This window comes from Melanostigma gelatinosum (genome assembly GCF_949748355.1).
Source record: "Melanostigma gelatinosum genome assembly, chromosome: 23".
Classification (NCBI taxonomy): Eukaryota; Metazoa; Chordata; class Actinopteri; order Perciformes; family Zoarcidae; genus Melanostigma; species Melanostigma gelatinosum.
In genome coordinates, this window is record NC_136656.1 from 14,365,692 (window position 1) to 14,380,728 (window position 15,037).

The window sequence follows — 15,037 nt, forward strand, 5'->3', positions numbered from 1 at the left end:
GACGTTACGTAGCCTGCACTCATTGGGGACAACAACATATACAGTTTCACAGCAAAATGTCTGGGTGATGCAAACACAAATACAATTGCCATGATTATCAAATATCAACTCAATATCAGTGAGGCAAGATTTTCACGAACATATTCAAAATTAAATTCAATGTCAAATTTGTTCTGGTATGCTGTATTGCAATTTATCATTTTCATGAAATCAGTGTACTTTGTGACAATATCGTTGACTTTTTTTCATGTATTCCATAAAATAAAGGAATGGACCTCCATAAACTTGTAGGCCTATATATTTTCTATTTTCTAGTAACAGATACTTTCTTGCAACAGACATACAAAAAGTTCAAAAAGTGCAAAACAACTTTTAGTTCCTGTCGCTCACTCAATGTCAACTTCCATATTTAGTACCACACATCTCTGCCTCTCTGTCGACACAGTTCATGAAAGGTCCACTTTAGGTACAAAATGTAATTTAGTAAAAACACTGTTGTTTTTAGTGACCGTCGCCCCCTTTATCTGCTGCGGCAGCAGCAATATATTTAAGGTAGCCATCCTCTACTTCCACATTGTCATCTCTGGCTGCAGCAGCACCCACAGGACTCGGCTGGTAGACATTTTCCCATCTTCTTTCAGAATCTGTTTGAGGATCCTGAGAGGCGGCAGCGGCAGCAGCAGCAGCGACCTCCAGGCCATGGTTGATGTAGCCGGCCTCCTGGCTGGCCTCCAGCACTGGCAGCTCCGACAGAAGACCTTTCAGCATCTCGCCCAGTTCCCCGAAGCCGGGCCTACGGCTCGGCTCCTTGTCCCAGCAGCTCTGAATGACTTCATAACTGTGTTTGAGGCGAGATGGAGGAAGGAGAGGGAGGAGGCAGTGTGAGGCATATGCAACTATACATACTGTACAAGAATAACCCCCATGGCTTAAGACACAGCAATATCAATGTGCGACCCGTCGTTACAGGTTTCATCTTTGTGTTGAGTGATATTTAATTTATCAGAAAAGTCTGGGGGAAAAGTACAATATATTTATGTATTTATTGATGTATTGAACTTAAAACTAAAGAATCAGGTATGAGAGAAAATACAACTGGAATACATGAACAATTAATAAATATGCAATGAAGTAATAAGTATATTTGATATTTGCATTAAAACTTAAAAATTTGAGTTAGAAGTTAAACAGGTATAAATATTTTCATCTTGTAGTCATTGTAAAGTAGTTAAATTGATATGTTAACATGCTTCCTTTTATATTGCCCTGTAATGTTCACTTTTAGATGGTAGACATTTCAAACAGCTGCAGCCCATTAGGTATGGCAATAGGTAACGATGTCTCTGTCAAAGAAATAGTCCCTATATGTTAAGATATACTGATGCGTAGCATATATTTAACATCATGAACTTCTGGTACGCCCAGCTTTCTGTTATTTTTTATAACCAGGAGTGACCCTGAACCGGCACAGGAACTCACAGCCTGTGGTCACAGTCCTCGGGGGGTTTGAGCCTGTGTCCGGACATCAGCAGCTCCAGCAGCTCGTGGTTGTGAACTCCAGGATAGGGAGTCCTCCCCCGGGACACAATCTCCCACATGGCCACCCCGAACGACCACTAAAGAGGACAGGGACGAAAAATCACACTCTCAGTGGACAAATTCAGACGCTCAGTCAATATCACAACCCAGAAATGAGCCGTTGATGGTGTGACCGTCTGAATAAAGTGATGCTCCACGAAGCCTGGACTCACCACGTCAGTTTTGGTGGTGTAGACAGACTCAGACAGGCTCTCCATGGCCATCCACTTGATTGGCACACGGGTAGCTACTTTTTGACGATAGTAATTGCTGCTGTAGATTTTCTTGGACAGGCCGAAGTCGGCCACACACACCCTGAGGTCGTCGCCCAGCCTGTGGATACAAAAAATGTTTGAACAAATACATTTAGCATAATAAGCACAAGTAATGCTCTCTGGAGTCAGATCAAATAAAAAATTGAGAGTTCTGTTATTTGTTTTGTCCCAACACACAGCGTCTCCTCTGAGGCCCTCAGTCTGCTTTATTTATATTTTGAGCAGCTTCCTTCCCAGATAGCAGCCATAGTTGAATACCAATGGCTGAGGACAGAGACACAGTCATATACGAACAAGGAGTCCTTCATTTTGACCCCCCCCCCTCTCAATGTCTGCCTCTGATGGACTCACATGCAGTTGCGTGCAGCCAGGTCTCTGTGCAGGAACCCCTGCATGCTCAGATAGTCCATCCCTGCTGCGATGTCGATCATGAAGCGCAGGAGACTCTGATGGGGCACCGACTGGAAGACGGGGGAGAGAAGGGTGTGTTCCATGATTTCATTTAAAACATTTTGAACACAAATGTGCAGATGTGAGCATGTTAAAAATGTGAGGGGTGATAACGAGAATGCCGTTCTCTAACCAAAGTCAAATCTTTGTGATTGTTTTACAAAAAATAAAAGGAGCAGTGTGTAGGATTTAGTGTAGTGGTGAGGTTGCAGATTGCAACCAACTGAATACCCCTCCACTTACTCCTCTCTTAAGCATGTTGGAGAACTACGGTGGCCCTCAGGTGACGTAGAAACGTAGAAATGTGAGAGGCTCTCTCTGAAGCCAGTGATGGGTTTGTCCCTTCTGGGCTACTGTAGCAACATAGCGATACAACATGACTCTGTAAAAAGGACCTGCTCCCTCAGAAATGACGGGCTCATTTTAAGATAACGAAAACACAACGATTCTTAGTTGCAGGTGATTATATACCAATGAAAACGTAGTTATGAATATTATATTCCATTTCTGCCAATAGATCCTCCGAAAATTCTGCTCACTGGCCCTTTAAAGAGAGTTGTGGTTTAATTTCCTTCATGAATGTTTGGTTTTTATGTCTCATAAGCATTTTGAATCTAGAGCTGTCACCATCTTTGGTAACCAGTTAGTTACCATCGACCTAAAATACAGTGAACTTCCTGGGTTTAGTTTCGGATCACCAGCTTCAACTTTGGATAACATACTGTAGATGGCTGACAGCCTAATCCTCCTACCAACGAATGAACACGAAAGAAAACAAAGCAAACTGAAAACAAAATTGTAAAAATCATTATGATGGATGGCAATTTGATCGATTCAGCTTACCTTATCCATTGAGATGAGCTAAAAGAAGTTACCACAATAATCTATCTATGTGATCCCATTTTCCATATAAATGAGCCATATAAAAAGCCTTGTGTGTATCTGTGTATGCATGTCCCGACTGCATCTTACCATGGGAATATCGCCATATCGTGTAGCAATGAGGAAGCGGCGCAGGTCTCCATGTTTCATGTAAGGCAGGATGACCAGAGGAACAGGCAGAGGAGAGTCCTGCTCTCTCTGTAGAGTAACCCCTGCAGCACAAACACACACACTCTGAGTCTGTGGGTACAATATGAAACCTTTAAATGCCTCTAAAAACAAACACACTTTCCCCAAATCAGATCTACTGACACACGATTGAAACCTTTTTGATATTTGTGTTGAAATTGTCATTTCACCCTGACAGCAATCAATGCATCAAATGCTCAGACAAAAAAAAGAGGAAAAAAATCTCATATCCGTCGTAGGACTGTAACAAGCTCGTCCAATCATTTCATTTGGCCCGAATGCATTGATTGGACGGGTCACCTGTTGTTCTCCCTGCCTGCATTCTGCCCGTGAACTCATTGTGCTTCACTTGAGTCTTCCTCTAGCTGCTAGCTTGAGAGCTGTGAGTGCTAACAATAGCCATGTTTGTTGTTTACGGTCATTATGATTATTTTTGGGGGATCGGCTTTGGAGGGAGGCCTGAAAGGCCGGGATGTCAGTGTTGCTGACTTGGCAACTTTCTTGTTAGATTTAGCAACTTTTGGAGCTAGTGCTGCTCGCTACTTTCATTGCAGAAGAGTTGGCAACATTGCTCTGGGTTTTCATGTTGGATCAAATAAGAAATATATCGTGTAATCTTGCTTGTTTCTCAACATCACCAACCCTAGCTTTAATGATGACAAATAAGTTTTCAGCTTTTACATTTGTAAAAATTGTATATAAGTTGGTTAAGGCCTTAGATCATTTTTATGTTAAGTCATGACCCGACCATAAATGTGGACCTGAGTTGAAAATTACCCCAAAATGGCAAACTTGCTGTAATATGTGGCAGTGGCTAATCTAATGCGCTACTGATTTACCCAATAATTACTCAACAGAATATGTTGCTTATACATGCACTCTAGAAATAAAAATAAATCAGTTCTCTGATATAAATGGTTAATGGACTGTACTTGTACTTGTGTATCGCTTTTCTAGTCTTCCGACCACTCAAAGTGCTTTAAGACTACATGTCATCATTCACCCATTCATACACTGTTCAAGGTACCACCTGCCCATCAGGACTATCTAATTATAACCATAAACATGGTGTTGACGTGACAACACTATGGTTATGGTTTGGTTAGATTCAGACATGAAAGCGACTTGACCATGTAATCATGGTCGTCCTGACTACATGAATAAAATTAGGTAGTTCATCTTACCGAGTAGTCTGACCACATTTTCATGATCAAAGTTCTTCATGATCTCTGCCTCTTTTAAAAACTCATGCAAGTCTTCCTGGCTGTGGATTCCAACTATGAGTCAGAGAAATGTGGGTCAGAGAAAAAATACAAAAATAAGAAGTAACAGAGTGGAGTTCTGATCAAGGGTTTGATTTCAGTACACACACCTCTCATGGTCTTCACGGCCACCTTGATGTCCACGCCTTCGTCCGGTGTAAAGACGCCTTCGTAGACTGAGCCAAACTCTCCTGTAGAACAGAAAGAAAACGACTGAATGTCATCGCTAACTTTTACTCCCAAGTCAAGTATTTTTTACAACATGCAGAATCACGTAGCATGGCTCTAAGGACAACAATGTCCGTTGTTTTTTTTCACCACATTGAAGTGAAGATTGAAGTGTCACAGCAACATTTGGATGGCTTGCCATGACAATTTGTGGTCATTCATGGTCCCCAGAGGATGAATCCTAACGACTTGGAACCTGACATTCCTTCTCTAGTGCAACCAGCATTTCAAAGTTTTAACTCATTCAGTAAAATATTTCTACATCTACGTGATGGATTGGGACAGAATTTTGTACAGACATTGAGGGTTCCCAGAGGATATATCTTGTTAATCTCCTGAATTTTCGACAAAATGTTGTCATTTACTACAACTACTTTTGGATGGATTGCCATTCAAATTGGTAGAGACAGTCATGTTCCCCTCGGGAAGAATTGCAATAACTTTCACTCAATTAAACATCATTCACACAAGAAGATTGTCTCTTTGCAGTTGCAAATGAATTACCCATTTAGGTCATTCTGGCAGCCATGCATAGTGGCATTTTATTAGGTTAGCAACATTCCTTGTTCACTTTTTTTATGCATTGTTGGATATTGTAGTCCACTACATGGCAGTATGGTTAGGAAACGATCACAATCATGAAAACTTAACATGGTTGCGGTATGGTTTAAAGGTTACAAAAACACTTTCCCCACGTTTTGGGAAAGAGAGTGGTTACGTCTTTTTTGAAGGAAACCTTCACTGCTGGACTGTGACGGGACATGAACTCTGTTCTCCTACATGAAGGTCAACTGTTCTGCTTTATCTAATCAGGAGTATTGAAGAAAGGGTTCAAGTCATCTACAGTATATTCACCCCACTGAGAGTTTGCACAACGACTATTCCAGATTGGGAGGCTATGACGGGATCATTGTTGATGAGGAACCATAAACTGACCTTTGCCAAGCTCCTTGCCCAGGGTGAGCTTGTTTCTCTCCACCAGGACCTCCTTAAGACTGGCCAGCAGCCTGCCGCTGAGCCCCTCCAACAGCTGGACCACACCCTCCAACGCTGAAACAAGTAGGAAGTCAAAGGATTCACTTCTCAAATGTCATAAAATGAATGCTGAGCTCCCTTAAAACAGGCTGTGGTACTGTCCGTGGTCTGTGCTCAGCTGCAGGGGGAGATCTGTGGGAGCAATCATGCTGAAGACTTGAAACTAGAGATTGAGATCATAAACTCATGTTTACAATGTTTACTGAGGTAATAAATCATGAGAGAAGTGGAGTCATTTTCTCATCGATTTCTATACAACTAGAGGAGTCGCCCCCTGATGGACATTAGAGAGAATGCAGCTTTAAGTCACTTACTCATTGGCTTCACTTTTTAGAGCTAGAAGTTGTCATCTTGCGTGGATAAAATCGTATTCGTATGTGATTCGATTTGTGTCAAAAGCATTGATCAAACATACAAAAAAAGAAAGAAAAGGAAAATGGCGCTTACAGTCGGACGTCTGGGGTGCAGCCTCCACCTCCCGTGGACGTCGGTAGGAAAATTCAGCATTCATTGGCAAAAGCTCTACTTCCTGTTCAGACCTGTAGGTAAAATTATAACTTTAAGTTTAATCATCACCTTATGTTTAAACTGTGTAGGAGGGTTTTGCACACGTATGGGAAAATATTGAACTATTTTTGTCAAGTTCACAGTCATTGAAAAATAGGTAATATTTTGTCTTCGGGAAATTCTTATCGAATGTCCCTACAGACACTGTCAGCTGAAATTAAAATGTGGTGGTAAAAATATGTAACAATATTACCGTGACATTTTCTAGAATGAGATCGAAATATTGAAATATGATTAAATTACGTAGCAACTTGCAATGCTGTCTGCCACAATATCTTTAGTTATTCTTGATAATACAGAAAACCCTCTCATTGTGTAACTCTTTCTCCCTTCCATGTTTTCCCCATCTTCCCCCATGGGTTTCCCAGCATGCTGCTGTGTGCAGTCTACAGTTAGTGCAGCACCCTCTTGTGTACACTGAGAGTTATTGCAAAAACAAACTATAGTTATGTTTCCACGTCATACACAGTCAAGGATGAATGCACAGCAAGAGATTAAAAACTCATTGCCTCAGTGTCAAGATGGTTTGCATATGAACATTTTCAACATTTAGCAATGAAGTAATGAAGCAACTTGCTGGTAAGAAGTAACATTATTTTTTAAAGGTCAATTTTCTGAGTAATGAGTTCCTGATTCGTTATGTTCGTGCATACACTTGCAATTAGATGCGTGCTGTGTAAACTGGCACGTTACTCATAAAAAACAATTACAATGCAGGATTCAAGCATCATTTATCAGCCACAGGAAATAATGCAAAGAGTCTGAACACCTTTTTGTGTGTTTTTTCTTTGAAATATCATGATGCATTTTCAGCTGTCTCCAAGTCACAAACTGAAACTAAACTTAAATTAAAGTGAGCATCATAGCATTGATTAAAACGCCTCATAAACATTTTCAATATTCATTAAATGGGTGACACTGACAAGTAAATTCCAATAGCTAATTCTGCACTCTAAGCTAAAAGGAGGTGTTCTCCTTGGCATACTGAACATTTCCACCCATTAGTTTTGTGATCTGGCAGAAAAACTACTCCTCATATTGTGTGATAATGACTCAGAAACTTGTCGACATGTACACTATGTTCTATAGTTATTTCCAAAGAAGCAGAAGTGGAAGCGTCCCTTTACCTGAGTTTAGTGGAGTTGCTGCGCAGGACACACACAACGATGGGGATTACAGCCATGAGCAGCAGGACGCCAAATAAAACACTGACTGTCAGCCATATGGAGAGCCGACTCGACTGAGGAGCCGGCGCTATTTGGTGCTCTGAGACGTTAAAGTCCGGGGTCACAGTGATCACCACAGGTGGCACTTTCCCTATACGAAAAAAAGAAGTTTTCACTGTGGCGCCCAAATCAACAGGACAACTTTCGACATTCCATTTACTTTAAAGATGCACTTTCAGATTTTTTCTTTATTGTAATAGTACCCAGAGGATTCATCTTCATGGGACCATGAATATGCACAGCAAATGTCATGGCAATCTGGTTATGAGTTCTTCAAACATTTAGGTGTAGACTATAAACTGTATATAAGAAGTGGATGTAATCATTGTGACATCACCAGTTGGTTTCTGGACTGCCGTTTTGAAGCCTCAAAACGGTGATTTTTGCCGTCGCCATCTTGGATTATGGCCGTCGCCATGTTTTGTTTTTTTTCTTTTTTGGTAACACTAGTTACCATATTTGGTATGCGAAGGAGTGACGTAGAGATGCCGGATACGGCTCTGGTAGATAAAGTAAGACCATGGCAACAAAACCTGGACTGAATTGAGAAAGTGTGTTTTGCTGCTGAATACTTTCCTATTGAAAGAGGAAGAATGTGTTTTGTTTGAGTTGCATAGTCCTGCGTTAAAAATAAGCAGTCAAACTCAATCTCCGTGGGAAGTTAACTGTTGGGAACTGGAACCAGATTTGAACTCTTAAATTATTTTTCTCACCACACTGGCTTTCTCTTCCCTGAGGTGGCCTATATTTCATTGACTTTTCCTGGACTAACATGTTGGCAACATCTAGTCGGGCTTACGTACATCTATGTATGGTGACAGTGGCGGAGGATGAAGGTGGCACCCCCCGCAGGGTGGATACGTCATTCTGGGCTTGTACCGAGAGTCTGTAGCTGCGCTGCGAATTCAGTCCTGTGATGCTGACCGACGTGTTGGTCAGCCCTGCCGAGGCTGGCAGGAAAACCACATCGTCCCCACATGCCTCCCACCGGCGGCCAGAATCCGCTTCCCTCTCGCACTTGATGCAATACTGCACTTCCTGTCTGCCGCCCCAGTCATGCGGAGGATCCCACGTCATCATCAGCACAGATTCATTATGATGATAGGCCGTTAGATTCACAGGGGCAGAGGGCGGCTCTGGAGGACAAGACAGGGAAGCATAACATGATCAGACTTTGCAAAATCTGCAAAAAACATGCTATTAGAATCACATTAGATGAAGATATACAAGTGCAGTCGAAGGTAGACAACCATTGATCAATTTTACAATAGATACATAATCAAACTGCATTTTATCTGTTGTAGAAGAAATGGGTGACACTGACAAGTAAAACAATTAGACAAGTGGCATCCATTATTTTCTGCCACTGTCTCTTTCCTCTTACTACCAGCGGGGGCGCCAAAGTTGAAGATTTTCAAATTCACGATAGTGGCTTTAATGTAAATGGTAAATGGTAAATGTACTGTACTGTACTGTACTGTACTGTACTGTACTGTACTAGTGCTTTTCTAGTCTTTCCGACCACTCAAAGCACTTTCACACTACTTGTCATCATTCACCCATTCACACACCGATGGCAGGGGCTAAGTGCCACCTGCCTATCAGACTAACTCGTTCACGCTACGGGAGCGGTTTTGGGGTTAAGTGTCTTGCTCAATGGCACATCGAACTGCCGAGCCTCTGATTGAAGGACGACCCTGCTCTCCACTTAGCCACAGTCGCTCCTCTGTGTGTCCAATCCCATTCTTTTTTATAAAGAAGAGCAGCAGTGCTTCTTACTGGTGCAGCCCAGCTCATCAGGGTCAGTTGGCAGGCGGCTGAAACCCTGCAGACAGTCGCACCTCTCTGATCCCTCCCCACGCGTCTTGCTATTCGGCGGGCACAGCCGGCATTCTCCACTCTCATTGGCTGGTTTGTAGAAGCCCATCCTACATGCTGATAAAACAGAAATGGTGATTGTTTATTTCCTACTGCTGATACAGGTGGTGTTTGTAGAAGCTTTGTAATGTTTTTTTGTAGTTGTAAGATACAGAATTTTTATGGAAATAATTATATGCTAGTGGCAGAGTCTGGCAAAGTTGGGCAATATTATTTGTCTAAAACTTTGATCCGGACCTAAATGTCTCGAGACCTAATACCCAAATGGCCAGGACATTTGCTGTGCATATTCATGGTCCCCAGAGGATGAATCCAAATATTTCCTCTTGCACCACAATTAGGCAGCTTATATTATAACTGTGCTCACAAGTTGTATTTTTGCCAATTAAGACGAGTTTATTCAAAATACAAAAAAACACATTGACCAACAGAAAACATCGGGTCAGGTTTAGGTAAGAGAAGCAGGCCTGTGACCAGAATGTTAGCGGTCCTTGCAGGATAAATCTAGCAGGGACCCTTGAGCAAGGCAGCAAACCCGCAGCTACAGCTGCTCAGATCACACTGTAGTTGAACTGGTTTGAATGGTGCTTTTTGATCCGATTACATATCAGCTATTTTTGATAAGGAAACCTTCATTTTGCTGTTTAAAAACTGTGAGTGAGATATGTAGTGACCGGGACATTTTAAGTACTTTATGACTATGTAATGGCGACTCTTTTTAATTGACCACAAACATATCTTAGACATTTCTGCACCGACACTTCTTGATACTCACTTATTCCAGCTACAACATCGGTAAAAGTTTGCACTTGGATTTGAAATAAATGGATTATTGACTTTTTGCACAGTCATAGTTCCAAAGAGATTTGAATAATGAATAATAATGTTCAGCCCAATCCTAAGTGCGGTATAGCATAATTGTCAGTATGTTTATGGGTCCATTAATGCTCTGGTGTCACAGGCAGCAAGGCTTTGTCTTTACAAAGAGTAAGCATGACGTTGAGACTGATATCTGTTGAGCAATGCACTGGAAATATATGAAACTGAGAAGGGGGAAGATCATGGTGAAGAGGATGTGAAAGTCATTTATCCAAGATTATTCTTGCCAAGATACTTATACTGTGAAATGTTTGCGTCAGCACATGACTTACTTGTTGGCCAAAAATAAATTGTTATCATGTTAAGGTGATAAAATGTTATCATGTTAAGGTGATAAAATGTTATCATGTTATGGTGACATCTGTGGCAGCTCATACAGAAACCAAATCATACTTAGCATAAATTGACATTGTAAACACCATGAGATGTGTTGCCTTACAACTTTTGCCTTTACAACATGTCTTGATGATAGTTTTTTGGGAATAAACATGCAAATGTGTATGGAAGATGATAAGTGCCACATGAAAAACATATTTTCGCTCCGATTGATTAATTAATCCCAGAATTATTTACAGTCGCGAGTCACAACATAGAAAGTTGCAACAAACAACTTTTCAACGCTTTATTTCCCAGGAGATTGTACAGAACTGCAAAGTGAAGGCCAGGTTTATAGGGAGCCAATCTAAACGCAGATGGTGTCATTATTCTATAGCTGTTACATTGTGCAATCAACATTTACTTCATAATGATGAATTAAAGTAAAAAAACATGTCTATTGCCACTTTAAACTCTGCCATCCATTTGTATCCTGGTATTGATTGTTGTGCCAGAACAGCTCCTTTTTTGGAATTTGAATAAACTGTAAATCTCCATACCTTGACAGGTGTCATCCATAACTTGATGGCCGACTTCACAGGTACAGCCCCCCTGCAGTGGACCCCAAACTCCGTCCACATCACACTCTCGAACAGGTGGGAAAACCTCGACAGCTCCCTTCACGCAGGAACCCGTCAACGGACCCGACGCGGCCCCGGTCCCCTTGAACGAGGCCAGGTGGGCCACGGTGTCAGGGCACCTCCTGTAGTACAGTCTGATGGATGTTACCATCACACATGTTCCTGAGTAGGAGAGGGCCAGCTGAAAGCCCCTGCTGCTGACGGAGCCCAGGCTCAAAGCCCGGCTGTGGTTCAGATAGCTGGATATTTGGTCCAGATGGGTTATCTCAGGGAACGGCTTGGAGGTCTGAAGGTCCAGGACAGCCCGAGTATCTTGAAATCTTGCGATTCGTGTGTTTGAGTCAAACAGGTGAACTTGTAGCGGGCCGAGCTGACCAGACGGCTCCTCTTCTTGGGCAAATGAAACATCCATCAGTAGATAGTGGGCATCTTTCCGCTCCATCCACTCGCTTAAAATAGTTCTCGTGATGCTTCTTCCACAAGCTTGGAGCACGGGCACCGGACTCAGTCTCAGCTGAATCTTACTCCACTGCGATGACAGGACGATGCAAGAGAACATCAGTGAAAAGCGTAAAACTACAGGTTCAAGAACACGGCAGAGACTCAACAACCTCAGTTAAAGACCGATGCTGCCTTCAAATGTGGTCTTGTTTACCACGTTGGTATTTTTTTATGATTATTAAACTGCATATCAGCTGGTGATGTTGACCATGTTCTTCAAGAGTGATTATTAATTTACTGGCAGTTAGTTAAATAACATCTTGGTATGTAAATTTCTTTTTTTTCCAAATTCATATGTTTTTTTTTTATACCCAAAACATGAGCTACAGCCAGCTTTCACATCATCGTTTAAATGAGTTAAAATCATTCATTCGTCATTAAAATGAGTCTTTCATAGTCACTAGTGCTGAAATAAATGAATCACATGTTAGTAAAGTAACACATAAAATAGAGTAAATACAAAAACACGTGTTCACACAGCAATTACAAATAAGGTCAAACTGTTGTCATTATTATACAATTAATTAAAGTGTGTTTTTACAGTTCATGAAATGAATACTTGTCACTCAACTTACTCCTGTGGTCGGGTCAGCCTTCCATACCAGCCTGGTCTCCACTGAACAAAGACAAAGATAAAGAAAGGTTACTCTGTCCAATCAAGCGGGACTTTGTGTCAAAATAACTTCCAAACTGAAACACATCAGCAGCTCATTTCCAGCAGCGCTCCTTTGGTTTAGGGACTGGAACAACACTTTGCATCACATTGTAACATTCAGTATTAGGTTGCTCTTGACTCAGTACAATTATTCCCCTATTTCCCAAGTGTTTTCAGCTCGTCTTCATCAGGACGGTGCCTGACTTTGCTTCCTCTTTCTTCATATCAAACTCTTTTGTAGAATTCAGTGGATTCATTTGCTCTCACAAGAATGGAAATCTTATTAGAATATGTCAGTAAAGGAGAGATGTTAAAACAAAATTCAGAGCAAATCTGTTGCCTCCGCACGGCTCTTGACATGGCAACGACTGCAGCTATTGTATTGTAAATATAGATATATAAAAATCATTTAGAGCTCTTCTTAAAAGTTAAGAGACAAAATAGTATGCTGGGAAAAAAATAGATTGAGAAAATACATTTCTTGTGTCAGATTTAGAATTTCATGATAATAAATGAGCCATTAAAAGTAATGGCTCAGACTATGCTTGTAAAAATGATCTTGAAAAGATAAATTGACATTCATGGTCCCCAGCAGAGGAATCCTCATAACTTTGGTGGCCCGATGACTTTTCCTCGAGCACCACCAGCAGTTGTCCAGTTGTCGAGATAAATAAGTCATGGTACTTTCATAAGTGCATAAGTAAACATGATATTCAATGGGGGTGAGCCACAGATGGTAGAAACAAATGGAAACGTGTGAAAGTAACCAAGTACATATGTTTGAATTCTTTACTTGAGGGAAATACCGTACGTTATCCTCCACTGCTCGCATCTGTCAGCCATATAAGTTGTTTCTTTACAGTCCGTAAATATTTCCGTTCATAACATATGATTGGTTCACAGATTATAATGCAGCGTATGGTGACGACTGAACCTGGACCAGCTCCAACATACAGATTCTGCTTTAACTACAATGCATCAATGGTGAAACCCAACTCTCTTTTAAACATTTGATACAATCGTGATACTTTGCTGGAAATACTTCTGCCATTTTTATCCGTTTTAACTTTTACTCGTAATTTTACTTTTTAACCCATTGTTGCCATTTACTCACAAGTTCTGAATACTTCTTCTACCACTGCCTTTTGCACATAATAAAATCCCTCCCTTCAAATCATATACAAATGAAATATATGATAAAGTCTGAGGGCATTTCTATTGATCCTCTTATTTACAGTTAAAAGATGATGCTATATTAATACTCCAATATATTATATATATCATATAAAAAAGTACTTTTTTTATCACAGACAGTTTTTCTGGCACACTTCCGAACAATGTGCCTCAGAGTTTAAACATATGACACCACCACATAAGCATGTTAAAGTTTTAAATATTCATTGGAACAGTAATGTTGTTCAATCCCTGAGTGTGAAACACCTGAAGACTCACCCTCCTCTGCTTGATATTGAATGTCACAGCCGGCCTCCCACATCCAGATCCACAACAGGATTACAGGCCAGACGCACCTCAGCGCAGTGTTACACACAGCCATGTTTCCAGCTTGTTATCGTGGGTTCTTACACGCCGCCTGTCACTGTGCTCCTCATTGAGTCTGTCTGTGTTTACATCTACTTATGATTTGGCTGAGAGGAATGTCGTAATTAAAGTACTGAGATGAGCCTTCCTTCTCAGGAAAATACCCCCACCCCCACCCCCACCCTGACCCTTTGGACCGTCTGAGTTCCTGTATTTATGTACTGCTGCTTTTAAAGACACAATATACTCCAGAAAACACAAAATACAACAACACACTAAAAAACTGAAGTACAACGAATAAATTGTATGATGTATCCCTAAACATGACCAACATGTATATGTGCATGTGTATGTTAAGCACTATTTCGGAAAAAAAAGATATAATTTTAAATAATTTGGTGTCTTCAGAAGTTATGAAAATAGTTTTTTTAGTTTGCCTATAGGCATCATGCTGAAAGAGGTACTGCACATTTAAACATCTTTTTTGAGCAGTAAGCTAAATGACATGAATGGACTGGGATGAAAAGCACCAATGCTGGTAATATTCAAATTTACAAACAAATTTTTAATCATCTGTGTTTCATGGGTTGATAATGTCTGCACACGCGTCTACTGTCTCACGGCAGATGCTGACAGTGTCGACCGCTCGGGACCAATCTACGTTGTGAAATTTATATGAAAGAATGTTGCATGGAGAGACGCAAGGAAACCATGCGAGGAGAGAGGAAATGAGGAAATATGTTTTAAGAGATATGAGATGTCCTTTCCTCATTTGCGTCACGTGAAGTGACGTCTGTTTCTGATAACGGCGTCAGTCGGCTCAACAGCTGGAGAGACTTTTGAGAAGTTTGTGTCTTAATAATAGTAACAACAATACTAGTAACTAATAAACACACTTCATCACTGCCAGAGTCGATTTCTACCGGCAGTCATATTT

The 15,037-nt window shown here is 41.0% G+C and overlaps 1 protein-coding gene across 1 annotated transcript; it reads right to left on the reverse strand.

The window, feature by feature from the left end:
- Positions 1-36: 36 nt before the first annotated feature.
- Positions 37-14,145, reverse strand: LOC306796252 (ephrin type-A receptor 3). The gene is made up of 15 exons (XM_079295097.1): positions 14,014-14,145; positions 12,482-12,522; positions 11,325-11,934; positions 9,472-9,627; positions 8,496-8,828; positions 7,594-7,783; positions 6,347-6,438; positions 5,801-5,914; positions 4,747-4,827; positions 4,559-4,651; positions 3,276-3,397; positions 2,205-2,314; positions 1,752-1,911; positions 1,480-1,616; positions 37-838 (listed from the first exon to the last, which is right to left on the reverse strand). Exons 1-15 carry the CDS (start codon positions 14,114-14,116, stop codon positions 502-504), a joined length of 2,679 nt encoding a protein of 892 aa, XP_079151223.1. The 5' UTR covers positions 14,117-14,145; the 3' UTR covers positions 37-501.
- Positions 14,146-15,037: the final 892 nt, after the last annotated feature.

Coding starts and splice junctions, on each gene's coding strand:
- LOC306796252 (XM_079295097.1), bottom strand. CDS start 14,116: ATGGCTGTGTGTAACACTGCGCTGAGGTGCGTCTGGCCTGTAATCCTG. Junction 7,784..8,495: donor CACTGTCACCATACATAGAT/GTACGTAAGCCC, acceptor TTTTTCGTATAG/GGAAAGTGCCACCTGTGGTG. Junction 4,828..5,800: donor GGGCAAGGAGCTTGGCAAAG/GTCAGTTTATGG, acceptor TCTGTTCTACAG/GAGAGTTTGGCTCAGTCTAC.